At 42.2% G+C, this 26433-nt stretch overlaps 1 protein-coding gene across 3 annotated transcripts in view; it reads left to right on the plus strand.

The window, feature by feature from the left end:
• The first annotated feature begins 21644 nt into the window (after positions 1-21644).
• The window catches only part of LOC147445711 (uncharacterized), a 91007-nt gene continuing 86218 nt past the window's right edge, over positions 21645-26433 (plus strand). For all 3 annotated transcript variants that reach the window (XR_015189805.1, XM_086525150.1, XM_086525151.1), the window contains exon 1: positions 21645-21870. Coding sequence is in view for 2 of the 3 variants with exons in the window: in XM_086525150.1 (XP_086381276.1) it covers positions 21775-21870 (96 nt within the window). In the remaining variant the exon portion in view is untranslated. The remainder of the gene's footprint in view (positions 21871-26433) is intronic.

Raw genomic sequence — 26433 nt, forward strand, 5'->3', positions numbered from 1 at the left:
AAACAAGCCGTGTTCCACAGGTTGAATTACACGATGGTTGTTAATTCTTCTTGAGTTTGACTTCACCGTTGTTGTGAGGCCTGGGAGGAAACATATCATGGCGGATCATTTATCTCGTATCCCTAATGGCGAAGCTCCTACGGGGGTTGATGATGAATTGCTTGATACTCCTTTGTTCATTGTTGAGACAATGCCTGAATGGAGTGAAAAGATTGTTAACTTCTTATTTAATGGTTTTCCACCCAAAGAGCTGCGAAAAGATATAGCTCGAAAATTAATCAAGGAACGCGAACCCTATTGCTTACTGGCTGGAACTCTCTATAAGAGAGGAAAAGATGATGTTCTTAGACGCTGTGCCCGCGAGGATGAGTATTTATATATTCTACAAGAGGCACACATGGGCGTAGCTGGTGGTCACTTGTCAAGAAAGTTGACCGCCCGAAAGATCTTACAGTCAGGATATTGGTGGCCCACTCTGTTTAAGGATGCATCACTTTTTGCAAAGGCATGTGATGAATGCCAATGCTTCAAGAAGCCACAAAGAGGGGATAGGATGCCTCTACATCCCATCAAGGTAACCCAACCATTTGAAAAGTGGGGCTTAGACTTTGTAGGACCGATTAGTCCGGCTGCACGTAACACGCAATCACGATATATCATTGTGGCTACCGACTATGTAACCAAATGGACTGAAGCAAAAGCAACACGAAAGGTGGATGCAAAAACAACAGCTAAGTTCCTCTTTGAGAACATTATCACATGTTTTGGATGCCCCTTTGAACTTGTGAGTGACAATGGAACTCATTTTATAAATGAAGTAATAAAAGAACTCACATCAAACTTCATGATATCTCACCACAAGTCTACACCCTATTATCCCCAAGCAAATGGCCAAGCTGAGAGTACCAACAAAACTCTCATCTCCATTTTGACAAAGACAGTTGAGGCTCATCGCACTGATTGGGACCTAAAGCTTACATCAGCTTTATGGGCTTATCGTATTGTGTATAAAGTTGCTATTAATTGCACACTGTTTAAGATGGTGTATGGCCAAGAAGCAATTATGCCATGGGAGTTTGTCATTCCTAGTCTTCGAGTAGCTTCTCAAGAAGGTTGGGATGGTAACCCCTTAGTGGAGCGATTATATATCCTGGAAAGGCTAGATGAAGAAAGGCAATTAGCTGTGCGAAATGCTCTAGTGGAGAAGGATAGGAGAAAGAAGTGGTTTGATAGCCATTTAAAGGATAAAGACATCAAGGTTGGTGATAAAGTTCTTATGTACGGGGTACGTAATGAAAAGAAGAAATTGAAATACGCTGGTAAGGGACCATATCGAGTGTGTGAAATTACCCCGCAAGGTACCATTCGTGTGGAGACTCTAGATGGAGTTGAAACCATTGGATTCCTTAATGGGAGTAAATTCAAAAGATATTATGATCCTTCAAGCCAGGAAGAGTTGCAAGCCATCCATCAAAAGAAGGCTGCCAAGGAACAAGCAGAGCTTAAAAAAATCCAAGCAAGAGTTGAGGCTCGAGAACGACAACAACGTCTTAGACGCCAACGAGAGGCTAATCTGGGAATCACGCAAGCATTTTTCGAGGACACAGATGACGACTCATTAGAATCTGAGCCACCCCTACGATACCCAATTGAGGTAAATAGCCCCTATGGGAAAGTCCTATACAATGCCTTATTAGATACGGGAGCTAAACACAATTTGTTGTCCTATGGAGTTTGGTGTCAATTAGGGAAACCGACCCTATCCCCGAGTACGATGCAAGTCAAGGGCATTAATAAAAAGAAAACTACTATTCTTGGAGTCCTTCAGACCCCTGTTGTCTATGAGAATGGAAGCATAGTGTAGAGGTTTCTAGTCATGCCCGCGGGAGCTATGGAAGGCAACGTAAACCTGGGACGCACGTGGATGTTGGCAACCAGATTGGGATACTGGTAGTGTCACGACGCGACCACCGACTCTTACCCCTATCATTCAAGCAAAGTCACCTACGTTGCAAACTCTAGCAAAGTTGAAGGATAGCCAACATTCACAAGCCAAGGTGGTTAACTCGTCTTTGCCGGCTACCCATGAACCTAGCACTTCAACACTTGTAGTTGCAGCAAGCAGTAATATTGCAAGTACTCAACCTGCACGACCTAAGAGTACATATCAATGGGTCCCCAAGGCCTTACTTCCAACTACCTCAACCCTCCCATCCATTCCAAGAAAAAATTCCCCTGGAAAACCAAGAGCGCGCTCTAGGAGAGTCAAGACCAAATCACGATGGATTCCAAAACGACTATTAGAAGCCCAAGGCTACTATGATGGAAATGAGCAAATTTGGGTACCTAAACGTAAAATGTGTCCTTCCCTATCGACAACAAACCCATATGAGTCAAACAGTGTAACGCTAAAGCCAATGGCAGACCGTGGGAAGGGAAAGATCACAGAATGCTACACACCTAGTCCAGAGCTAGTTTGGGCTCCAAGGCCAAACCAATTTATTCCACCTAGCTCAGGAAGGGGGGAGTTCCATGAAGCTTCTAGCTCCTCATGTAATACATCCATAGAGGTAAAAGCTTCTACACAACCTCCACCTACAATAGTGGACCTCCATGAAGCTACAAAGGAATCCACACCTTCCAGTGTTCAAGAATCACCTGATGAACCACTTCAAGTTCGATCCTGGGAGAGTACCTTACCACCCTTGCAACTCAACGAGGCACCTAAGGTAATAGAAAACTACTGGCAAAAATCTTCACCTATAACAACTTGGAACAACTGGTTTCAAAGGGTGACGACATCATTTCAAACGGTATGATCTACCCAGGGAAGGGGGGAGTGTTTGTGGACATCCATTATTCACTTGCTTCCCTCTCAACCTTTCTCCCTGACCTCTTAATCTCCAATCTTAGGGAATGTATATATAAAGCCTTATACTCACAAAAACGAGATAAAAAAGTAAAAGAGCAAGAGCCATAACACAAAATCATTAAAAAAAATTATGCACAAGAACACGACCCTTGTAATATTTGCACTCTAACCATCATCTATTTGCGTGTACAGATATGGCTAGTATGCTAGAGTCATCCACTCCTGCCTTGGGTGAGAGGTACCCTCGTTACTTTTCACAAATATTTCACATGGTCTTTCCAGTGCTTGCATGTGAATGGGATTTGATAGGTACGCTAGCATGTGAGAGGAATTTTGAGGAGTTAGAATGGCTGATACGTCTCTTGACCACGTCTTATCCATACTTAGTAGAGAGCGTTTCTCCCATTGCACAAGCCTACCCTTTTGACCAAGACGACTATAGGCGTCTAGTGACCTTCTTAGTAAACATGGGCACCTATGATGAAGAAGAAAATTTACAGGACTACACGGATGGCACATATGGTCTCATGGATGATGACTTTGTTTATCTCGACGACGAGGATAGGGGTTTAGCCTTAGGGTTTCCCCCCAACCTCTACAATATCCTATTCCCTTGACTCTCTAGGGGGAGTGCAAATAATTAGGTTAGGGTTCCTTATGTTTTTTGTTGTGTTCAATAAGTGTTGGTACCTTTTCCCACTAATGTGCCTCCTGGAGGTATTCCTTTTGTTTCCTAGTGTGTACAGGAGCGTGTTGCTATTGATAGGATTTGGACCTTCATGGAATCTTTATCTCGACTCACTCTTCAAATCAAGCACGACCATCGACACAAACAGGTGTTTCTTGTCCATTAGCATTGCCCCTTATCTTTTTTGCATCTGTGATTGTCTACTTTAATTGTGATTGGTAGCCTAATATTCACCGCATTTGCTTAGTATCAAACATTTAATTCAATGTAATTTTTTGTCATAATCACTTGTCTAGGTTTAAAAATCAAGCAGTCCGACTAAGCTAGTTTGACCAAGTTAGCTGTTAGAGATCTTCTCCTAATACCATGGGGAATGCCTTCCTAATAATCAATGGTTACTTAGGTTCTTAATCCGATTTAGGCAGCATTGTGTGAAATGTACTAGGGCTTTCTAGTGGGCTTGACCCTATTGACCTTTAGCTTAAGTATTATAAAGGGAGTTTACTAGTGTGATGAGCCTGGGGAGGTGTATCAGTGTTATATGACCCCCCAAAGTTACAAAATTAAAATGCTGAAAATGAACAAACAAAAAATCAAAGTGCCACAATGTAAAATCTTAAGCTGGAAGAGAAATCTCAGCTTGATTTGGTACTTCACTCACATGTATTGCCTATGGTACTAGAGCCCTAGAGGTTCCCAATGTGGGTGCTTTTCCTTGAAAAGCAAAAAACCCAAGGCATACAAAATAAGCACACACATCAAATTGAATCACTGCGAAAAGACTTTGGGGGGTCAAAGAAAAGGTAATCAGTCAGGCGATGATTTCATGAGAAATTCCTTTTATCGTAGCTTAACTACAAGGTCCTCTAGGTATAGCCTCTAGTCAGACCTCGAACATTAAATGCTTGGCTCTCGCGATTAAACAACTTAATTAACCAAAGAAAATTAAGAAGCTTACCCATGGTATTAATAGTCGATCTCTAGTGCCTTTCGACCGTTAAATTAGCGACCCCAGACTTGTTTAATTTTTTACCTTTACATCTGTTTATGCATTTGATTACATTGCAATTAAATGCTTATTGTTGACAAATTGTTTAAAATTCTGCTACCAATCAAGTGTCTGCCTAAAATTGCATATGCTTTTTAATCACTTATGAGAATGCAATTACTGTGCAATGTTGTTTGATTTTGCAGTGACTAATGAAGGCTAAGGACATTCATCTCAAATGCTCTTCCACCTCGACCAACGAGCTTCAACTCAATAGCTTCCGAGGACGGAATCTACATCAGGAAGGGGGGCATGTTAACCCTCACGGCTCACGGACACCCTATCACCTACGATACGGACGTTGTAACCTACGGTGGACATTGTATTATTTATTTGGTAGAGTCAGGTACCGGGCTTGTCGGTCTAATAGGAAAAGCGTAAGAGTGATCGCCGATGAGAGGCGCACTCTAACTGGGACATTCAAGGGATTAGTTGGCTAAGCATGGGCGCCCAAGTGTGAATGGGGTGAGCTCATATAAAACCCAACTAAACCTAAAATTCACTCATTCTCTCATTTGTGCGATAGAAGAGTGCTCTTGCTCCATCTCCATCTCCATCTTCTTCTTCTTCACCTCCTTGTGTGTGTGTGTGTGTGTGTGTGTGTGTGTGTGTATATGAGAGAGAGAGAGAGAGAGAGAGAGAGAGAGAGAGAGAGAGAGAGAGAGTGCGATTGAGCATTGCGGCGGCACGACGGCGGTGAAGCGGTTGAGGGCGACATAGCGGCGTCTTCTTCTTCTTCGCGGCGAGGAATCCTCCACGGCAGGAGCATAGAGCGGTGAGTGACACACCATTGCCCTCTTTTGAGCTTACTAGTTAAGCTAGTTGTGTGCTTGGAGCCGTCTGTGGCTCGCACACAGTGTTAGGCAAGTCCCTTGCTTCGACAGTGCGGCAAGGAGCGCACAGTCTGGTAAGAATCTGGTAAGGCATCAAGAACAATCTGCACAAGGGAACTGTTTGAAATGACTTCACTGCAGAAATAAGTTGCTCATTGATATCCCTGACACCAGCAAGAAAAGTGTCCATATCATCTTCCTCATGCATAATCTTCGACTCCAGCTCTTTACGCAGCAAAGCAATTTTAGCCTCATTGCTACTTGCATAAAGATCAACAAAAATATCCCAAGCCTGTTTTGCAGATTTTGTTGAAAGGATGTGAGGAACAATGGTGCGCTTCGCAGGCAATGCAATCAATGCATGAGTCTGCGCATCCTTTACATCCCAACGAGCTTGTTCTATTGTAGGCAAAACAACTCTAATAGCACCAATCGTTGCAGCAAGACCTGCAACATCCTTAACATCGCCCACATCCTCAGAACCAGGACGTATATTAGTGCCCTGCACAATGTTCTAGACGTTCTTTGACACGAGAATTTTGCATCATATAAGCCAACATAGGGTAGTTTTCCCCATCCAACCTGTCCTCAGCAGCAAACATCTTGAACACATCTGTGTTGTTGTCAGCCATGGTAAATGTTGCACCTGATGTGAAAACTACTCGAAAATAGGAGAAACGGAGTGGGAACAACACGTGCTATATAGCACAAACCGTAGAAGACTATGAGGCACCTGTTATGCAAAAAATGGCACTGACAAAAATTTTGCACAAAAGGACGAAATAGCCTGTGGAGTACTGCATGTAGTGGAAACAGAGGCCGAAATGAGCCCGAATCAAAAATCTGAGTAGACCTAGCTCAAGGAGCTTTCCTGAAATATTTGTCGACCTGCGAACGGTTGCCAAAGCTCACTGAAATCGGAGAAATCCTCAAGCGTATCAACTCCATAGGTGATACCAGAGTCTCTGTCATCTTCACAGTCCAAATAAGTAATAGATGGCTCACAACCTACTTGGTTCATAGGGGTAACTATCAAATGTAAAGGCTGCGGTCCTAGCACTAGAGGGGGTAATAGTTTGGTTTGGACAACATTTTGGGTTCTATGGACCATGTGCTATGATGGTTGCTCAATAGGTGAGGGAGGCATAAATGCAGGAACTCAAGGTGAGTCTATCCAGACTAAGGGTGGTCTATTTTCCATTATGCGTTTAAGCACTAGGAAATCCTTAGCTTTGCCTTAAACTTCACTCTAAAGGTAGGGCATTCACTGGTGCTATGTGGTCCCAAGCAAACAGAGCACCATTGTTGCTTGTTTCTATGATTGTTTTGTGGAGTACGATTATCCCTTAGGATTTCTTGGATAGCCTTGGTGAGAGCGGCCAAATTGATCTCATATATCTTTTTCTCTTTCACGATTGGCTTTATTATCATTGGCTCATGCTCAGATGCTTGTGAGCTAGTAGACTTGGGCTTAGAAGATACCCTGGCTCCTGCGATCATTGAATTGTATTCTAGTTGGATTGCATTGCCAGCAGTGACAACATTCTGGGTTCTATGGACCATGTGCTATGATGGTTTCTCAATAGGTGAGGGAGACAAAAATGCAGGAACTCAAGGCGAGTCTATCCAGACTAAGGGTGGTCTATTTTCCATTATGCGTTTAAGCACTAGAAAATCCTTAGCTTCGTGTTAAACTTCACTTTAAAGGTAGGGCATTCACTGGTGCTATGTGGTCCCAAGCAAATAGAGCACCATTGTTGCTCCTTTCTTGGATACATATGAGTGTTTTGTGGAGTACGTTTACCCCTAAGGATTTCTTGGATAGCCTTGTGAGAGCGGCCAAACTGATCTCATATATCTTTTGCTCTTTCACGATTGGCTTTATTGTCATTGTCTCATGCTCATATGCTTATGAGCTAGTAGAATTGGGCTTAGAAGATACCTTGGCTCCTACGATCATTAAATTGTCTTCTAGTTGGCTTGCATTGGTAGCAGTGACTGCTTCACAAGTAGTGATACCTCTAATGACTAGGCCATTGTAGATACCCTCATTTTGCAATCCTCTAATGAATCTATCAAGCAATTGGTTATTGTTGAAACACTCATTTGGGGTGCAACAAGAATTCAAATGCTCAAACAACTAATAAAATCTCTCACTGACTCCCCTTCCTCCCTTTTAGCTTTTTGCAGTTGAGTTGGTACACACCCTCTTGTATGTACTATTTCAAGAATAGTCTTCCAAGAGTAGCGTAATGCGTGCACTCTTCAAACCCTAAGGTTCTATACCAATCTCAAGCCTTTCCACTCGGGATCAAGCTCAAGGTCTTACACTTATGTAGCTCAATGTACTCTTCCAGGGAATAACACACGTGTTCAAATATCTCAATATGCTTTCTAACATCTCCACCATTGCTAAATTTTTGTGTGAGCTTGGTCACTTATATTGCCTTACTTCTAGGCTCTCTCTCATGTATGCTACACATATTATTTGTGATAGATCAACCGATTATTAGCTGCTCAGCTAACAAAGCCAGAAAAAAGAGCATCAAAGGGACACCACTCTCATTTTTATCCCAATTGATTGCATTAAGCCCCATTGTATTAATGAGAAATCCTGCAAAGTCCAAAGCCATTGTAAATAATATTGATTTTGTCAATGAGCCCAAAGGGGTTGAGAGCTTTTAAGTTTCTTAAGCCTTGTTATTGAGCCCACTTAGTTAGGAATCCATTCTTTGAAACTTGGCTAAGGTATAAAAGCCAATTTTTGCAACTATTGACCTAAGTTTTGGATAATGAAGTGAGCGTACGCTGCAAAAGCTTACTGGGGGTCTATTGTTTCTTCAACTCTTTGTGTCTCTTTTGTACGGTGTTGCATTGCTATTCCAAGCATACCAACATGTTCATAGGTGAAAGCTCTTTCAATTAACATAAGTTTCTCTCAATAAAGTTGTGTTTTTAGTCGTGCTCGCCTACGAGCTGTTCTCGCTCCATATGCACAGTACACGCACCAAAAATGGTTTTTGACCTTAGGAATAGATAGAGCATGTTTAGAGGAATCCGTAAAGTGTTTCAAATGCCAAAATCAATTAACCTAAAATAGGCTATTTATCTTATGCGCGATTTTTTTTTAAGTGTTAGAAATGACATTTGAGTACATGAGAGTGTTAAACAATGGTAGACTAACTTGAGTAGACTACTCCCTTTGATTTTGGAAACATTTGGATCACTAAAACACTTGGTCGAGCTCAAAATTGGAAAAAATCGCAGACTTCAGAGAAAATTAACAAGAAATAGTCAAATTTGACTAAATGTTGAAACTAGGATATGGATAAATCCTAAAACTTGGGGAAAAATCAATATGTGAAGAAAAAATAAAAAAGGTAAAAATCTGGTAGACATTTATCTTTGGTGCGCCAAAGATAAAAATCTCTTCAAAAAGGGTATTTTGCAAAAATTTCAACTCACAAGGTCTAGTTAAATCATAATATAGCTCCTAAGCAACTTTCATCAAATTTGGAGCTGTGCAAGGGTAGAAACACCGAGAAAATTGGAAAACCAGACTACATGATAAAAAGGGTGATAAAACACTGACAAAATGTCCACTCTGTGAAACTCATTGTACAAGCTTGAAAAAACAACTACAAACCAACCCGTTCACATTGGGCAAAAAGAAGCCGAAACAATGAAGGACTATCTTAGGCCCGCCGAAGATAAATCTCTCACCAAAAAGACAATTTTGTCGTTTTGACACGAGGAAAATATTTGTCAAGATGTGGGGACTCCATCTATGTGAAAAAAATTGAAATTACCCTTATAGATAGGTGCATCCATCTTAGGCGCGCCTAAGATAGCCATAGCCAATTTTCATAGCTGGGGCAAATTGGGTGTGCCTAGTGCTTGGAAAAAGGGATTTTTAGATATTTTGTGACATCAGATTGACAATTGTGGAATCACATACGGTTTGAAGTGCTGATGTGCAAGAAATTACGACTTTGTGAAAAAGGCGAGACAAGGAGTGAAGCACTGCATCTGAAGCCAAGGACAACTTTCAAGGTTTGAAGTATCTGTCCAATTAAGTTCTATGAGCCATATATGAACTTAAGATCTGGTAGAGTTTTAGGAAACTTGGGTACCCTCGAGGAGAATAGGAGTAGAGCGTCCACAGAAAAGAGTGTGAACCAAGGGGGCCATTAGAAACTATTGCATAAGAATTGCCCGCTACTTCTAGCTCAAGCTCTGAGATGCCTTCCTTTTCAACTCAATCAAGAAGTGGGACCTCTCTTAAGTTCAAGCATATCTTGACCTTCTTAAAAATCAACAATTATGAAGCCCAGATTTACCTAGACCCTAATGAGGAGTTTGTAGTGAAGATTGATGACCATACAATTCGAGTTTGAAGAAGAGGTTAGGGCCAACAAACAGGACAAGTTCTATATGGACCAAAACGGAGTACAATACCTCAAGATACATGATCCTGATTCAATAAAAAAATGGGATTTGAGGTTGATTCCCTAATTCCTAATAAGGCTGTGAAAGGACCTACTATACTCAAATTATAAGGACACGACTTGATAAATACCAAACCTTTGAAATGCATACCCACAGATAACCCTAGGCTTGGAGTCTATTGTTGGGAAGCCAACAATGTCACATACTTGATCTGGACAACCCATGCCAAACCAGGACAATTGACACCCTTAAAGATAGTGTATATTTTCAAGATAAAAGAAAAGGTCTTAGCATAATTATCGGTCCATATCTTTAGGGATTTTTATAACAATAATTTTGTTATGATGACTCCAAAGGAGATTGAGCATACTAAGTACCAGGGACACTCGATCAGAGAAGCGATAATGGGAACAATCCATGAAACTGAACAGAATTTAGGCCCAAATGATAGAGCCTATGATAACGTGTTCAATAAAAAAGGAACCACAACTAGGGACAACCACCTCAATGATGGGACCAAGGGTAGAAATGCAAAAACCACCTATAGCAAGGAAAGAATGGGTGACACTAGGACAAGGAGAGTTCCACATGAGTCACATCTACCGAACAACTGGTTTGAAGGTCTAATGGGAGAAACACCGACTAGAAGAGAGAGAGCATGTGTTGAGCATAACCGTAGAGTCAGACAAGTAGACTTTCAAAAATGGGTCAAAAAATATAGCAGAACAAGGGATCCATATGACCATTTAGCGAGCTTCAGACATGTTTTGAGAGCTGATTGCATGATCGACTTCCATACACAATTTGAGGGATTTGGGATGACCTTAGAGGACAAAGCCTTAACCTAGTTTCATACCATACCTCCTTGGTTGATAATTGATCTACCAACTTTGGCAATGCAATTTGTTGCTGCTTGTTCTAAAATGGGAATAAAGCATAGTACGATGGCACAAATCTATAGTTTCAAACAAAAGCAAGGAGAAATTGTGAGAGATAGCGGGAGTCGCATGAGGCAATACATAGACAGATTTTCAAAGTTGGAGATTCCAATCGAGAAAAGACTTATCTCATTGTTTTTAATAATTGCAAGATCTTCAATGAGGAAAGAAAAGCTAAAGATATAAAAAACATCCACAATACCAACACAAGTAAGACCAACTATTGCAACTCCTACCAATGCTATAGAGGACATGCTTAAACGCATGAACGGTATGATGACCAACATGCAAAGGATGCCGATGAGAGACCGAACATAGGGACCAAATTAGGACAAAAATTGACAATTAAAATGGTGTGCTATTGAAGCAAAATGGACAAATCATGAGACAAACGAGTTTGAAGTGCTCCAAACAAAGGACAGATTGCTCAAGGACTTCGAGGCCAACCCAATAATACCACATCCAAAATGGCGGGAGATCTGGCGAAACAGGCACCCCAGGTATCCCATCTTGTATACAAATGCACCATCAAATATCAAACAAGATCCTGTCTAGTTCCCGATAACGAGAGTCAGCAGAAGCTGGAAGCAGCATTCAATCATCCAACAAAAGAGACCCACCCGGCTACTCTACCCTAGGTTCTCGCCACCACAAAATAACCCACCCACAAAGATGTATATGTTGGATACATTGTCTTCAACCATTCATCTATTTAGAGGGATTCAAGACTTGGCATGCATCATGCTGATAAATATTTCTAAAATGCTCCTAACATGCTTGCAGACTTTCCATCGTGCAGAGCAAATAGATGCAGCATGGATGTCATTCCTTGAAGGTAAAAAGGGATTGTGCTATGATCTATCTGGCCAACCTTTGAAGGAAGTTTTCCATGGATTCTATGCTTGGGTGATGTTTCTACCATCCTATTACATGCAAAATTTTGAAGAGGCATCCTATACGGGCTTCTTCACTTACAGATCCAAAAAATTCAGGTGGAGTGGCATAAGATTTCCCTCTGGGCTTGAGTGGAGACACCTTTCCATTCACATAATAATTTGCTTCTCATGTTGATGAATCAAAGGAAATGCCAACCAATAACCATATTTGGAAATAAAATTTTGGTTGGCTTGGGAGGTAGGGATTCTGGAGCCCTATATTTTCTATTTGGAAGGTACTGGAGAAATTGCTCTTGTGGCATGGCGTGGGGACACTTTGTGAAGCTTTTTGGGATTGCAAGGAGGAATTGCAACTTTTTCCAGGCCTTGTACACGTGAAATTGGTCCTCCTTGCTCAAGCGTCAGCAACAAACTGAACGAGATAAGTATGCTCATTGGAACTGTTGGAATTAGGGTTGCAGGAAATCACACACAGGTTGGAGAAGACGAAGGAAGCTCAAGGAACACAAGAGATTGTGTATTACTTAGTGTGCAATGGAAATATAGATAGCCCTAGAGTGATGGGTGTATATACAATGCACGGGGGGAAAAACTCCTACTGAGGGAAAAAATTCCCCAGCTGTCCTAAGCGTGTTCACACACATCACTACCACATATATGGTAACAAATCCCCCTTGGGAATGATATCGTGAATGAGAGCTGGCACATAGAGTATAGGGAAGTGTCATGCCCTGTGAGGACATGATCAGTTCACAAAGGCGAGTAAGCCCAAAGCTTTGTGGAAAGTTTCCAACTTCTCATGTTCAATGTCTTACATGAAATTTAATGATTTGTATGTTGATGCAGAATGGATTTTTGTGCAGAGTGCACTTATGATCCTTTTGTCCATGATGCATGTTTGTTAGTTTTTGCATATGCTCATGTGTGGTACTTTGACAATGGTGCTACAAAGCACATTACCTCTCATTGTGACTTGTTTACCTCTCTTGAGCATGTCCCTCATGGGAATTTAGTCACTTGTTCGAACAATGGTAGTTCTTTCACACTTGTTGATGCATTGTATGTACCTGGGATCAAGAAGAATCTTTTGTCTGTATCTATACTTGCTAGACTTGGTCTTGTAGTCAAATTTGTGGCTGACAGATGTACAGTACATGATCTTAGTTTTGGTGATGAAATTGTTGCATTTGAAATTTTATGCCGTGGGTTGTATAAGCTCACTTTGTATGACAAGCGTGGCAGAATTTTGCAAATGCTATTGTGGATTCAAAGGTTGGTTCAAATGCAAAACTTTAGCATGCACGTTTTGGGCATCTGAATTTTGCCAGTTTGTTGCGTTTGCAAAAATCTGATATGATTGCTTCTTTGCCACCTCTTGAAGCACCTGTCAAACATTTTAATTGTCCCCATCAATCTATCCTTAGCAACAAACATCTTGAACACATATGTGTTGTTGTCAGTCATGGCGAATGTTGCACCTAATGTGAAAACTACCCGAAAGGAGGAGAACAAAGCGGAAACAACACGTGCTATATAGAAACCCGTAGAAGACTGTAGGGGACCTGTTATGTAGAAAATGGCACTAGCAAAAATTCTACACAAAATGACAAAATAGCCTACACAGTACTGTCTGTAGTGGAAACGGAGGCCGAAATGAGCCCGAATCAACTGCGCAAGCTTGCGGATAGTCGCCAAAGCTCACAAAAATCGGGGAAAGTGAGCAGACGTATGCTGGAGCTGCTAGAAACTAAGCCCATGAGGATGCAACCTGCTTGGATACCAATTGTTGGAATCAGGGTTGTAGGAAAACACATACAACTTGGAGAAGATGAAAGAAGCTCAAGGCACACAAAAGAGAGTGTATTACTTAGTCTACAATGGAAAGATAGATAGCCCTAGAGCGATGGGCGTATATACAATGCACGGGGGGGGAAAACCTCCTAGTGAGGTAAAAAATGCCCCGACGATCCTAAGTGTGTTCACACACGTCACTACCACATGTATATGGTAACAGGAACCTGAACATGTGGCTCTAGTTTTTGCAAAAAATATAATGGGATATCATCGATGGCTCCGAGGCACGACCTACAAGGGACAACAAGTGTTTTTTGTTATCTTAAATTTTTTACTAAGAGATGAGGACATGGACCTATTAATTGTCGTTGATCCTCAGCTAGCAACAAATAAGGTAAAGGCATTTTTTTCCATTATTACATATATAAATCCCTATCTCTCCTCTGCTTGATTGATGATTTGAAAACCATTACTCATTTAGAATCCTTATTGTACCTATTATATTGGTTTCTTTTGCGAGGTGATAATGATGGGAAGAACCATTGACAATACAAGGGAATCTATGGGTTGCTTTTGGGGTAGGGTTCTAGTTCTTGAAAAACAAAGGGGATCTATATTGTCAATAGGTGACATGCAGGTTGGATATAAAGAAAACTGTTTCTCTAAGAGTTTGTTGTAAAAATCAACCATCTTGATTGTTTTACTAAGGTATGATAGGCTTTTGACCCTCTTCATGACTTTCTTTGAAACTTTGCAACAATAGAAGAACAAACCTCCTTTGAGGTTTAGTTGGATACACCTACTTTGTGTGTCTCTACTTTTGTGAGGAGACTTTGGACCTATACATATTGGCTATCAATATGAGGCTCCTTTACGTACCCTCAATCTGATAAATTTATTACTCCTAAGTTGGTTTGTTCTACATTTTTGGATTCTTTGCATCTATCTTTAAAGGAGACTGTTCAACATGAGAGTGCATTGTTGGGATGCGTGAGATTGTTTTCTCACCTTTTGGGCCTACATGCATAACATAGAGTTTAGGAGTTTAAGTCTCTTACCATGATGGTTTCAATGACCAATGGAGTGCACACTACTTTGGTTATGTTTTGGAAGTTCTAACTATACCTCTTTTACTGGAAAAAATGGATTGAACGTACTATATGGATACCTCTCCTATTTAGGGACCTATATTAATGGTGTGAATTGTTGGAATTAGGGTTGCAGAGAAACACACACAGCTTGGAGAAGACGAAGGAAGCTCAAGGCACACAATAGAGAGTGTATTACTTAGTGTGCAATGGAAAGATAGATAGCCCTAGAGTGATGAGCATATATACAATGCTCGGGGGAAAAAACCTCCTAAAGAGGGAAAAAATGCCCGGGTGGTCCTAGTGTGTTCACACACATCACTACCACCTGTATATGGTAACAAATCCCCCCTGGAGTGATGCGGTGAACGAGAGCTGGCACATGAGTAAAGTGAAGTGCCATGCCCTGAGGACATGATCAGTCCACAAAGGGGAGTAAGCCCAAAGCTTTGCAGAAAATTTCAAGCTTCTCACGAGACAATGCCTTTGTGAAAAGATCTGCAAGGTTGTCCTGTGTTGGCACATAAGCCAATCCGATCTCTCCTGCTGAGAGCCTCTCCCTGACATAGTGGTAATGCACCTCAATGTGCTTTGTGCGAGCATGAAAAACTGGGTTCCTAGGAACTGCCAATGCACTCTGACTGTCAGTGTAGATAGTGTTGGCAGTGTCCTGTACAACTCCCAAATCAGCCATAAGGCGTCAGAGCCATACACACTCAACCGTAGCTGTGAAGACTGCCCTGTACTTAGCCTCACAACTCGAAGTGGCCACAGTAGGTTGCTTCTTGCTCAACCATGATATACATGAACTGCTAAGCAAAAAACAAAAACCACTTGTGGACACTCTTGTGTCAAAACAACCAGCCCAATCTGAGTCCGAAAAAGCATGTAAATCTGGCGGCAATGATCCCCCCTTGGGATAAAACAAGCCAACATGTAAAGTGCCACTAAGGTAGCGGAAAATCCTCTTGACAGCCTGCCAATGCTTAGACCCTGGGCTATGCATAAATCTGCTGACCTTCGAGACTGCAAACTGGATATCTGGCCTCGTGTTTCATACATAAATGAGGCAGCCAACAGGAATTTGGTAAAGAGTGACATCAACAGGATCGCCAACATCATGTAGACTCAACTTCAAACCTGTTTCCATGGGAGTGGCAATAGGTTTGCAATCCTCAAGTCCAAACTTACATAGCAATGTCTCTATGTAACTTTTATGACACAAGGCAATACCACCATCACACTGCTTAAACTGTATACCCAAGTAATGATGCAACAACCCCAAATCTTCCATCTTGAAAGTAGCATTCAAATCAGCCTTAAATTCAACAATATGTCTCGCATTTGGTCCAGTGATCAGCAAATCATCCACATAAAGAACCACAATGAGAAGTACATCACCCACATGCTTTACATACAATGTGCTTTCCGTTGGACTGCTACAAAAGCCTCGTTTCACCAAATGAGTGTCAGCTTTCTCATACCAAGCATGAGGATCGCCATAAGGCTCGACTTGTTGCAAAGGGTTATGCACAACAAAAAGGCATAGATTATGAAGAGACTTTTGCTCCCACTTGTCGTATGACTATTGTGCGTTTTCTATGTGCCTTAGCAGCTCATTTTGGTTGGGATGTACATCAATCAGACATTGTTACTGCTTTCTTAAATGGTGACATATTTGAGGAAGTTTATGTAACGCAGCCTCACGGTTTTGTCATAAAAGGACAAGAGGACAAAGTGTGCAGATGTAAGAAGGCTTTGTATGGGTTGAAGCAATCTCGATCTCACCATCCGGCTTGCATTTCAACTTGTAAACCTACTTCGTACCAATGGCCTTTTTGCCAGGAGGCAAATCACATAAAGTCCATGTGTCATTTTCTATAAGTGCATCATATTCTGATTGCATGGAAGCCAACCAATTTTCTGAATTCTGTGCTTCATCAAAAGACAGAGGCTCCTCAACATCATGTAAGCTAGACACAGCCAAAGCATAACAATCTGATGCATAAGATGCATGGCGAGAGCATGAACGAGTACGACTAGACAAAGGTGCATCCAATTTACTGTCATGCAAAGTGTGCACCAGCCATTTTGGCGTACCTCTAGCCTGCTCATTTTCAGCCCTTTCCTCATCAAGTACATCATGTACATCTGCATCAGTAATAGGCCGATCTGTAACATTTTCAGGAACCCCCATAGGCTGTTCATTTGCCTCATTGAAAATTACATTCGTATTTCCACCACTGAAAAGAGGCAACAAAGTGTCATAAATGTCCTGTGAGCTTACATTACTGTCTCTAGTACATGACACCAAGGGCTGAACAGAATCTTCCACAAACACTACATCCCGATAAATTAGAAAACGCTTTGTTTGCGGACGATATAACCTGTAACCTTTGCTTTCAGCTTTATAACCAACAAAAATACATTTGACAGCCTTATCATCCAATTTTCTGCGCTGTGTTTGTGGCACCAAAGCATATGCCAAACAACCAAAAACACGCATGTGCTCAATAGAAGGCTTTCTATCATGCCATGCTTTAGATGGAGTAATAGACTGCAAAGCTTTCGTAGGACACCTGTTAAGTACATAAGTGGCACACATGATGGCCTCCAGCGAAAAAGAATGCGGGAAAGCTTGACTTTTGACCATACATCGTGCCATTTCTGTCAGTGACCTATTTTTCCTCTCAACAACACCATTTTGCCGAGGTGTATAAGGCACTGTACATTAGTGTTTTATCCCACGACTAGCGAGAAATGCATTGAATTCATGAGACATATACTCCCCCCCCTCGATCGGAAGGGAGGGTGCCCATAGTACATTTCGAGACATTTTCAGCCATAGCCAGAAATTGTTTGAAGCACATAAAAACTTCGGACTTCGCTTTAGCGGAAATACCCATGCATGCCTGGAGTAATCATCAACGAAAGTCACGAAGTGCAGGTAGTTGCCCAAGGACGGAGTTTCCATGGGCCCACAAACATCACTATGCACAAGCTGCAACCTGCATGTGGCCCGAAGTGAACCATCCTTTGGAAACTTAGAACGCTGCATCTTACCTAAAATACAGCCTTCACAAACTTGTTTGACAGGTGGTTCAAGAGGCGGCAAAGAAGCAACCATATTAGATTTCTGCAAACGCAGCAAACTAGCAAAATTCAGATGACCAAAACGTGCATGCCAAAGTTTTGCATCTGAAATAGTCCTTGAATCTTCAACAACATTTGCAAAATTTTGTCCACACTTGTCATACAAAGTGAACTTATAAAGCCCACGGCACAAAGGCCAGATGCAACAATTTCATCACCAAAACTGAGATCATAAACTGTACATCTGTCATCCACAAATTTGACTACAAGTCCAAGCCTAGCAAGTGCGGATACAGACAAAGATTCTTCTTGATCCCAGGTACATAAAGTGCATCAACAAATGTGAAGGAACTTCCATTTATAGCAGTAAGCACAATATTTCCAACTCCCTGAACCGGATAAGAGGCATTGTTGGCATAAGTGACTGAATTCCCATGAGGGACAGACTCGAGAGAGGTAAACAATTCACGATGTGAGGTAATGTGCTTTGTAGCACCACTGTCGAAATACCACACATGTGAATTTGTAGCAACTGACAAGCATGCATCATGGACAGCAGGATTGTAAGTGCACTATGCGCTAAAAGCCCATTCTGCATCAACATCAGCATCACAGTCTCCTTTCACAGAAGACTCAACAATGCCTGCATTTGTAGTGGAACCAACATTTGCAGTGGAACCACCCACTTTCTTCTTAGCCTCTTTGGCCTTCAACTTAGGACACGACTTGATTAAATGATCAGTAGCTTTACAATAATGGAAACACATCTTCTTTTTGCCCTTATCACTAGAATTTCCAGACGAATTGCTGCCAACAGAAGCATTAGGAACATAATTTTGCCACTCGCAGCAGAACCATAAGAAGTGGTTGCATTGCTGTTACCACCCTTTCTTTGAGAAGCAATAAAAGCCTGTTCAACTACACGCTGTCTAGTCCTGTTTTTCTGGAAAGTGACGCTTGCAACAACAATGTGCATAATGCATCAAACTTGACAACTTCTTGATTTCCTTGGGTCATAAGTCTTGAAGTACTAGCAAAAGTCTGGTAAGAATCTGGTAAGGCATCAAGAATAGTCTGCACAAGGGAACTGTCTGAAAGGACTTCACCTACATAAATAAGTTGCTCATTGATATCCTTGACACTAGCAAGGAAAGAGTCCATATCATCTTCCTCATGCATAATCTTCGACTCCAGCTCTTTACGTAGCAAAGCAATTTTAGCCTCATTGCGGCTTGCATAAAGACCTGCTAGAATATCCCAAGCTTGTTTTGCGAATTTTGCTGAACGGATGTGAGGAACAATAGTGCGCTTCACAGACAACGCAATCAATGCATGAGCCTGTGCATCCTTTACATCCCAACGAGCTTGTTCTTCCGTAGGCAAAACAATTCTAATAGCAGCAATCCTTGTAGCAAGACCTGCAACATCCTCAACACCGCCTACATCCTCAGAACCAGGACGTACATCAATGCCCTGCACAATATTCTAGATTCCCTTTGACACAAGAACGTGTTGCATCATTTAAGCCCACATAGGGTAGTTGTCCCCATCCAACCTGTCCTGAGCAGCAAACATCTTGAAGACATCTGTGTTGTTGTCAGCCATGTTAAATGCTGCACCTGATGTGAAACTGCTCGAAAATGGGAGAAATGGAGCGGGAACAACACGTGCTATATATCACAAACCGTAGAAGACTCTAAGGCACCTGTTATGTAGAAAACGACACTGATAGAAACTCGCACAAAATGACAAAATAGCATGTGCAGCACTGCTTGTAGTGGAAATGGAGGCCGAAATGAGCCCGACTCAGAAATCTGAGGAGACTGAGCTGTACGAGCTCACCCGAAATATGTGTCAACTTGCAAACGCTCGCCAAACCTCACTATAATCAGAGAAAGTGAGCAGGTGTGTGCTGGAGCAGCTGGCTACTAAGCTCAGGAGGACGTAACCTGTTCTGATACCAATTGTTGGGATTAGGGTTGCAGAGAAACACACACATCTAGGCCGACAAGGTACTTGTTGTGTTTGTGCTTCTGGTTGATAATTTTTGAAAAAAGTACGATGGCTTTTCTATTTAGATAAGAAACCTACCAGGGATGGAAGGTTCATTTTGAGTTTGCTTGCCTAAGAATGCTCCCTTTGTGTGGCATAATAAAGTAGGAACATGCATAGAGGACTTATTGGTGGTGCCTTTTAGTTGAAAATGAACTATAGAGCAAACCAATAAGAAGCTTGCATTGATATGCATGCCCCAATACTAAAAGAAGTCTAAGTTGTTTTATTGATGGACAACCTATCAAGTTTCTATGGCTAAACCTGATTCTGAATAATTCAACACTGTTTTTTTGGGGGAAAAAACTAGTATTATAGTGTGCTTATCCTATGCTATTTTGACCATACTGTTAGAGTGGATGGAACCACGACTGTCACTTATAAAATCAAAACTCTGCAGTATGAGTAAGAGCCTACGAATAGTAATTCTTGGGCTTTCAAAATAATCACAAATTATTGCTATGAATAAACATAGAAATTTGGTGGGATGTCTAGTGAGTTGGGTTATGTTCTGAATGGTAAAGATTTTTATTTTTTCCTTATACAGTAAATGAAGAGAATCAATCCTTATTGTTAGGAAATCAACCTACTTGGTTAATGAAAATTGTTGAAAAAGTTACCAATATACCCCTGTAATTTGTGGAAAGTTTCAAAATACCCCTCAAATTTGAATTGAAAAAATCCCACTGCACCCTCATATTTGGCCAAAATTTCCCAAAATGCCCTTCAATTTTTCCAAAATTCCCAAATTACCCTTGATTAACCCCACAAACATCTCTAAAAACAATTTTTTATGCAACTCTTCATAGGAAGATTGGTTCTCCTCAATAGAAGATGATAGAACTAAGAGTTAAGATGGTATTGAGGGCTCTTCGGATGAAGTCATTCTTCATTTTTAAACACAAACGCCTCTATCTATGAGCTCACTTTTGTATAAGACACTAAAAGATAGATCTCCATTGTCATGACCATTAGACTATGCAAAAATTGGGGCAAATCCATCTCAAAATGATGCAAGGGTATATAGGGAATGTTTGAAATTTGAGGGGTAATTTGGGAATTTTAGTTTTATATGGAGCTAAGGACAAAACTAAAGTTGTGGAATACCTCCCTCGTCACTATATGGCACGGCTCTGGATCTAGGGCCCAAATTTGGGGCCGCGAGGCGGCTTTAATCTCAGGCGTCGGATCACGCAGTGAACTGAGGGTGAACTAGGGGTGAACTTGGGGCAAAAATGGCGCCCCAAGTTCACTCCTAGTTCACCCGTCTCGCGGGGTGTGGGTCGAACCTGGGACGTCTCGGTTGCCACACGAATGCCCTACCACCACGCTAGCGCACGTCGCTGTCCATGTTGGCATGGTAGATGATCATACCCTAGTTTAGGCGCCCCTAGTTCACCCCCAGTTCACCCACCCCTAGCTTACCCGCCCCTAGTTCACCCCTAGTTCACCCACCCCTAGTTCACTTCGTGATCCGACGACGGAGATTAAAGCCGCCTCGCGTCCCAAATTTGGGCCCTAGATCCCCTCTGGCACAGAGCCGTGCCATATAGAGTAGAGGAGCCAGTTTAGAGGCACCGAACTTGGGCGACGGATTCCCGATCTTCTACAACACCATTTCGATCATGGAAAGGCGCAAATGGAAGATCCCTCTGTCCAAAAGAAATCTGAGCGCGATCGGCATTTCAATGACGCAGTACGAAGCGAAGTTCGAAACCGTGTGTAAAAAAAAAGGGTACCACTTTCAGGACTGCCAAAGGGGAATTTAGAGTCATTGCGTCAACAAGGCTCGGACTTCATATCGGATGGCGAGGATGCTACCACGACTGAGCTAACCACAAAGGCACCCATCGTCGCATGCCTCTAAACTGGAACCAGAAGAGATATTTTAAACGGGGTAGACTCGTCTCTGGCGTCTTTTTACTGGCTCCTCTACCCTAGTGACGAGGGAATACCTCCCCTCACATTCACAGTTTTCACTGGCACGGTTGCTTATGACTCGTTGCAGTACCATCGCGACAAAATGAAGGTGACGGAGGAGGTCATAACGCGCGCATGCGAAGGAACGCCACCTTCCTCCGTAACCAACCTCTCGCTTTCTAACAAGAATTTGCAGGAGGTGAGAACACACGCACATACTCACTTCAGAGAGTAGAGGACGGACACCCACTTGTTAAAATGTGTATATAAGAGAGAGAGAGAGAGAGAGAGAGAGAGAGAGAGAGAGAGAGAGAGAGAGAGCTCTGTTCTTGCAGTATGGACCGGGCCGATTGGTGGATGATAAAAAGTATGACTGCCCACCTACATGATAAGCAGCCCGGGACCTGGGCACGGGCCTCTTTCCCCTCCACCCCCAGATGTTTCATCGAATAGACCTATCTGTTGAAGACTTCAAACAATTTCAACGTGCTAGAATGTGACTCGTTTACCAGCTGGATAGGTTATGATGAGTACGTACACAAGGTTCCATTTATCTCATGAGAGATTGTGCAGTAGACGAGGAAGAAGAAGAAGAAGAAGATGAAGAGTATTTTAATGTAGTAGGAAAATATCCCAAGAGAGAGATACTGTGAGTGAAGGTCTAAGTGAGAGAGAGAGAAAGAAGACTAACACTAGATGGGTTCCTTTAGCACTTTCAGATTTCAGCATTTAGCCTCTTCCATAATGTCAGCCTCCCGCATTAAAGTGCATGATCCCATCAGCATCTCAACATCTAGATCTATTGTATCAGCATTTGTGCAATCTAAAGCAAATACCTCTCTAGCAATAGAGAGGGGGGGCCTTGGAGGGGGGTTTGGGACCTGGCGAGGATATCGACACTCGGGCTGATCCAACGATGGTGAATGTTGAAAACTGAAAATGCTAATAAGGGGAGGCTGAAAATGCTAAGGGTTGTTGAATCCGCAAATGCTAGTGTCTGAGGGTGCTTGGGGAGGATGTGGATGAGGAAAAAACGCTGGTATGGCTGAATGCTGGCGATGAATACTTTAGTGCAGAGAGAGAGAGAGAGGAGTTCGAGCAGCACAAGAAACCCCACGAGTGGCATTTTTGAAGGTTTATTTAAAGGTCACTTATCAATAAATTAACTTAGTGATAAGAGGTGCTACACATGCTTTTAAAAGCTACCTAGGCCATTCTAAAGTACTATGTGCGACCACTCCCAAGTGCCTACACCTAGCAGACACCAAAGATGACCCTGTGTAAATCAGAGGGTATGCAACTAACTAAAGTCTCTGGACATGCATGTCTTGCGTACAGGCTCACAAGGGTGCCAGAACACTTCTTAGGCTTACCTACACCCTTGAAGTAGGAGTTACAACTTGTCCACGTGCACAAAGGGTTAGATGTTGTCACAAACTACTGACGTGTCAAGCCATTGTTGGAATTAGGGTTGCAGAGAAACGCACACATCTTGGAGAAGACGAAGGAAGCTGAAGGCACACAATAGAGAGTGTGTTACTTAGTATGCAATGGAAAGATAGATAGCCCTAGAGTGATGGGCGTATATACAATGCTCGGGGGAAAAAACCTCCTAAAGAGGGAAAAAATGCCCTGGCGGTCCTAGTGTGTTCACACACATCACTACCACCTGTATATGGTAACAAATCCCCCCTGGAGTGATGGGGTGAACGAGAGCTGGTACATGAGTAAAGGGAAGTGTCATGCCCTGAGGACATGACCAGTCCACAAAGGGGATTAAGCCCAAAGCTTTGCGGAAAGCTTCAAGCTTCTCATGAGACAATGCCTTTGTGAAAAGATCTGCAAGGTTGTCCTTTGTTGGTACATAAGCCAAGCTGATTCTTCCTGCTGAGAGTCTCTCCCTGACATAGTGGTAATGCACTTCAATGTGCTTTGTGCGAGCATGAAAAATTGGGTTCCTCGCACCTGCCAATGTGCTCTGACTGTCAGTGTAGATAGTGTTGGCAACTTGGCAGTGTCCTGTCCAACACCCAAATCAGCCATAAGGCGTCAGAGCCATACACACTCAACCGTAGTTGTGAAGACTGCCCTGTACTCAGCCTCACAACTCGAAGTGGCCACAGTAGGTTGCTTCTTGCTCAACCATGATATGCATGAATTGCCAAGCATGAAACAAAAACCACTTGTGGATACTCGCGTGTCAAAACAACCAACCTAATCTGAGTCCGAAAAAGCATGTAAGTCTGGCGGCAATGATCCCCCCTTGGGATAAAACAAGCCAAGATGTAAAGTGCCACTAAGGTAGCGGAAAATCCTCTTCACAGCCTGCCAATGCTTAGACCCTGGACTATGCATAAATGTACCGACCTGTGAGACTGCAAACTGGATATCTGGCCTCGTGTTGTGTACACAAATGAGGCAGCCAACAGCAGTTTGGTAAAGAGTAACATCAGCAGGAGCGCCAACAGCATCATGTAGACTAACTTCAAACCTGTTTCCATGGGAGTGGCTATAGGTTTGCAATCCTCATGTCCAAACTTACATAGCAATGTCTCTATGTGACTTTCCTAACACAAGGCAATACCACCATCACACTGCTTAAACTGTATACCCAAGTAATGATGCAACAGCCCCAAATCTTTCATCTTGAAAGTAGCATTCAAATCAGCCTTAAATTCAGCTATACGTCTCTCATTTGGTCCAATGATCAGTAAATCATCGACATAAAGAACCACAATGAGAAGTACATCACCCTCACGCTTTACATACAATGTGCTTTCTGTTGGATTGTTACGAAAGCCTCGTTTAACCAAATGAGTGTCAGCTTTCTCATACCAAGCACGAGGAGATTGCTTCAACCCATACAAAGCTTTCGTACATCTTACACTTTGTCCTCTTGTCCTTTTATGACAAAACCGCGAGGCTGCGTTACATAAACTTCCTCAAATATGTCACCATTCAAGAAAGCAGTAACAATGTCTGATTGATGTACATCCCAACCAAAATGAGCTGTCAATGCACATAGTAGTCATACGACAAGTGGGAGCAAAAGTCTCTTCATAATCTATGCCTTTTTGCTGTGCATAACCCTTTGCAACAAGTCGAGCCTTATAGCGATCGATCTCACCATCCGGCTTGCGTTTCAATTTGTAAACCCACTTCGTACCAATGGCCTTCTTGCCAGGAGGCAAATCACATAAAGTCCATGTGTCATTTTCTATAAGTGCATCATATTCTGATTGCATGGCAGCAATCCAATTTTCTCAATTCTGTGCTTCATCAAAAGACAGAGGTTCCTCAACATCATGTAACCTAGACACAACCAAAGCATAATAATCTGATGCATAAGATGCATGGCGAGAGTCTGAACGAGTACGACTAGACAAAGGTGCATCCAATTTACTGTGACGCAAAGTGTGCACCAGCCATTTTGGCATACCTCTAGCCTGCTTATTTTCAGCCCTTTCCTCATCAAGTACATCATGTACATCTGCATTAGTAATTGGCTGATCTGTAACATTTTCAGAAACCCCTGTAGGCTGTACATTTGCCTCATTGGAACTTACATTCGTATTTCCACCACTGAAAAGAGGCAACAAAGTGTCATAAATGTCTTGTGAGCTTACATTACTGTCTCTAGTACATGACAACAAGGGTTGAATAGAATCTTCCACAAACACTACATCCCGTGAAACGAGAATACGCTTTGTTTGCGGATGATATAACCTGTAACCTTTGCTTTTAGCACTATAACGAACAAAAATACATTTGACAGCTTTATCATCCAATTTTTTGCGCTGTGTTTGTGGCACCAAAGCATATGCCAAACAACCAAAAACACGCATGTGCTCAATAGAAGGTTTTCTATGATGCCATGCTTCATATAGAGTAATAGACTGCAAAGCTTTTGTAGGACACCTGTTAAGTACATAAGTGGCACACATGATGGCCTCAAGCCAAAAAGAATGTGGCAAAAAGCTTGACTTTTGACCATATATCGTGCCATTTCTGTCAGTGATCTGTTTTTCCTCTCAGCAACACCATTTTGCTAAGGTGTATAAGGAACTATACATTGGTCTTTTATCCCACGACTAGCCCGAAATGCATTAAATTCATGAGACATATACTCTCCCCCTCGATCGGAACGAAGGGTGCCCATAGCACATTTCGAGACATTTTCAGCCATAGCCAGAAATTGTTTGGGGCACATAAAAACTTCGGACTTCGCTCTAAGCGGAAATATCCATGCATGCCTGGAGTAATCATCAATGAAAGTTACGAAGTACAGGTAGTTGCCCAAGGACGGAGTTTGCATGGGCCCACAAACATCACTATGCACAAGCTGTAACCTGCATGTGGCCCGAACTGAACCATCTTGTGGAAACTTAGAACGCTGCATCTAACCTAAAATAGAGCCTTCACAAACATGTTTCACAGGTGCTTCAAGAGGCAGCAAAGAAGCAACCATATCAGATTTTTGCAAACGCAGCAAACTGGCAAAATTCAGATGACCAAAACGTGCATGCCAAAGTTTTGCATCTGAAATAGCCCTTGAATCTGCAACAGCATTTGCAAAATTTTGTCCACACTTGTCATACAAAGTGACGGTATACAGCCTACGACAAAAAAGGCCAGATGCAACAATTTCATCTCCAAAACTGAGATCATGAACTGTACATTTGTCATCCACAAATTTGACTACAAGTCCAAGTCTAGCAAGTGTGGATACAGAAAAGAGATTCTTCTTGATCGCAGGTACATA

Source organism: Adiantum capillus-veneris, chromosome 12, assembly GCF_014529385.1.
Source record: "Adiantum capillus-veneris isolate H3 chromosome 12, ASM1452938v2, whole genome shotgun sequence".
NCBI lineage: Eukaryota > Viridiplantae > Streptophyta > Polypodiopsida > Polypodiales > Pteridaceae > Adiantum > Adiantum capillus-veneris.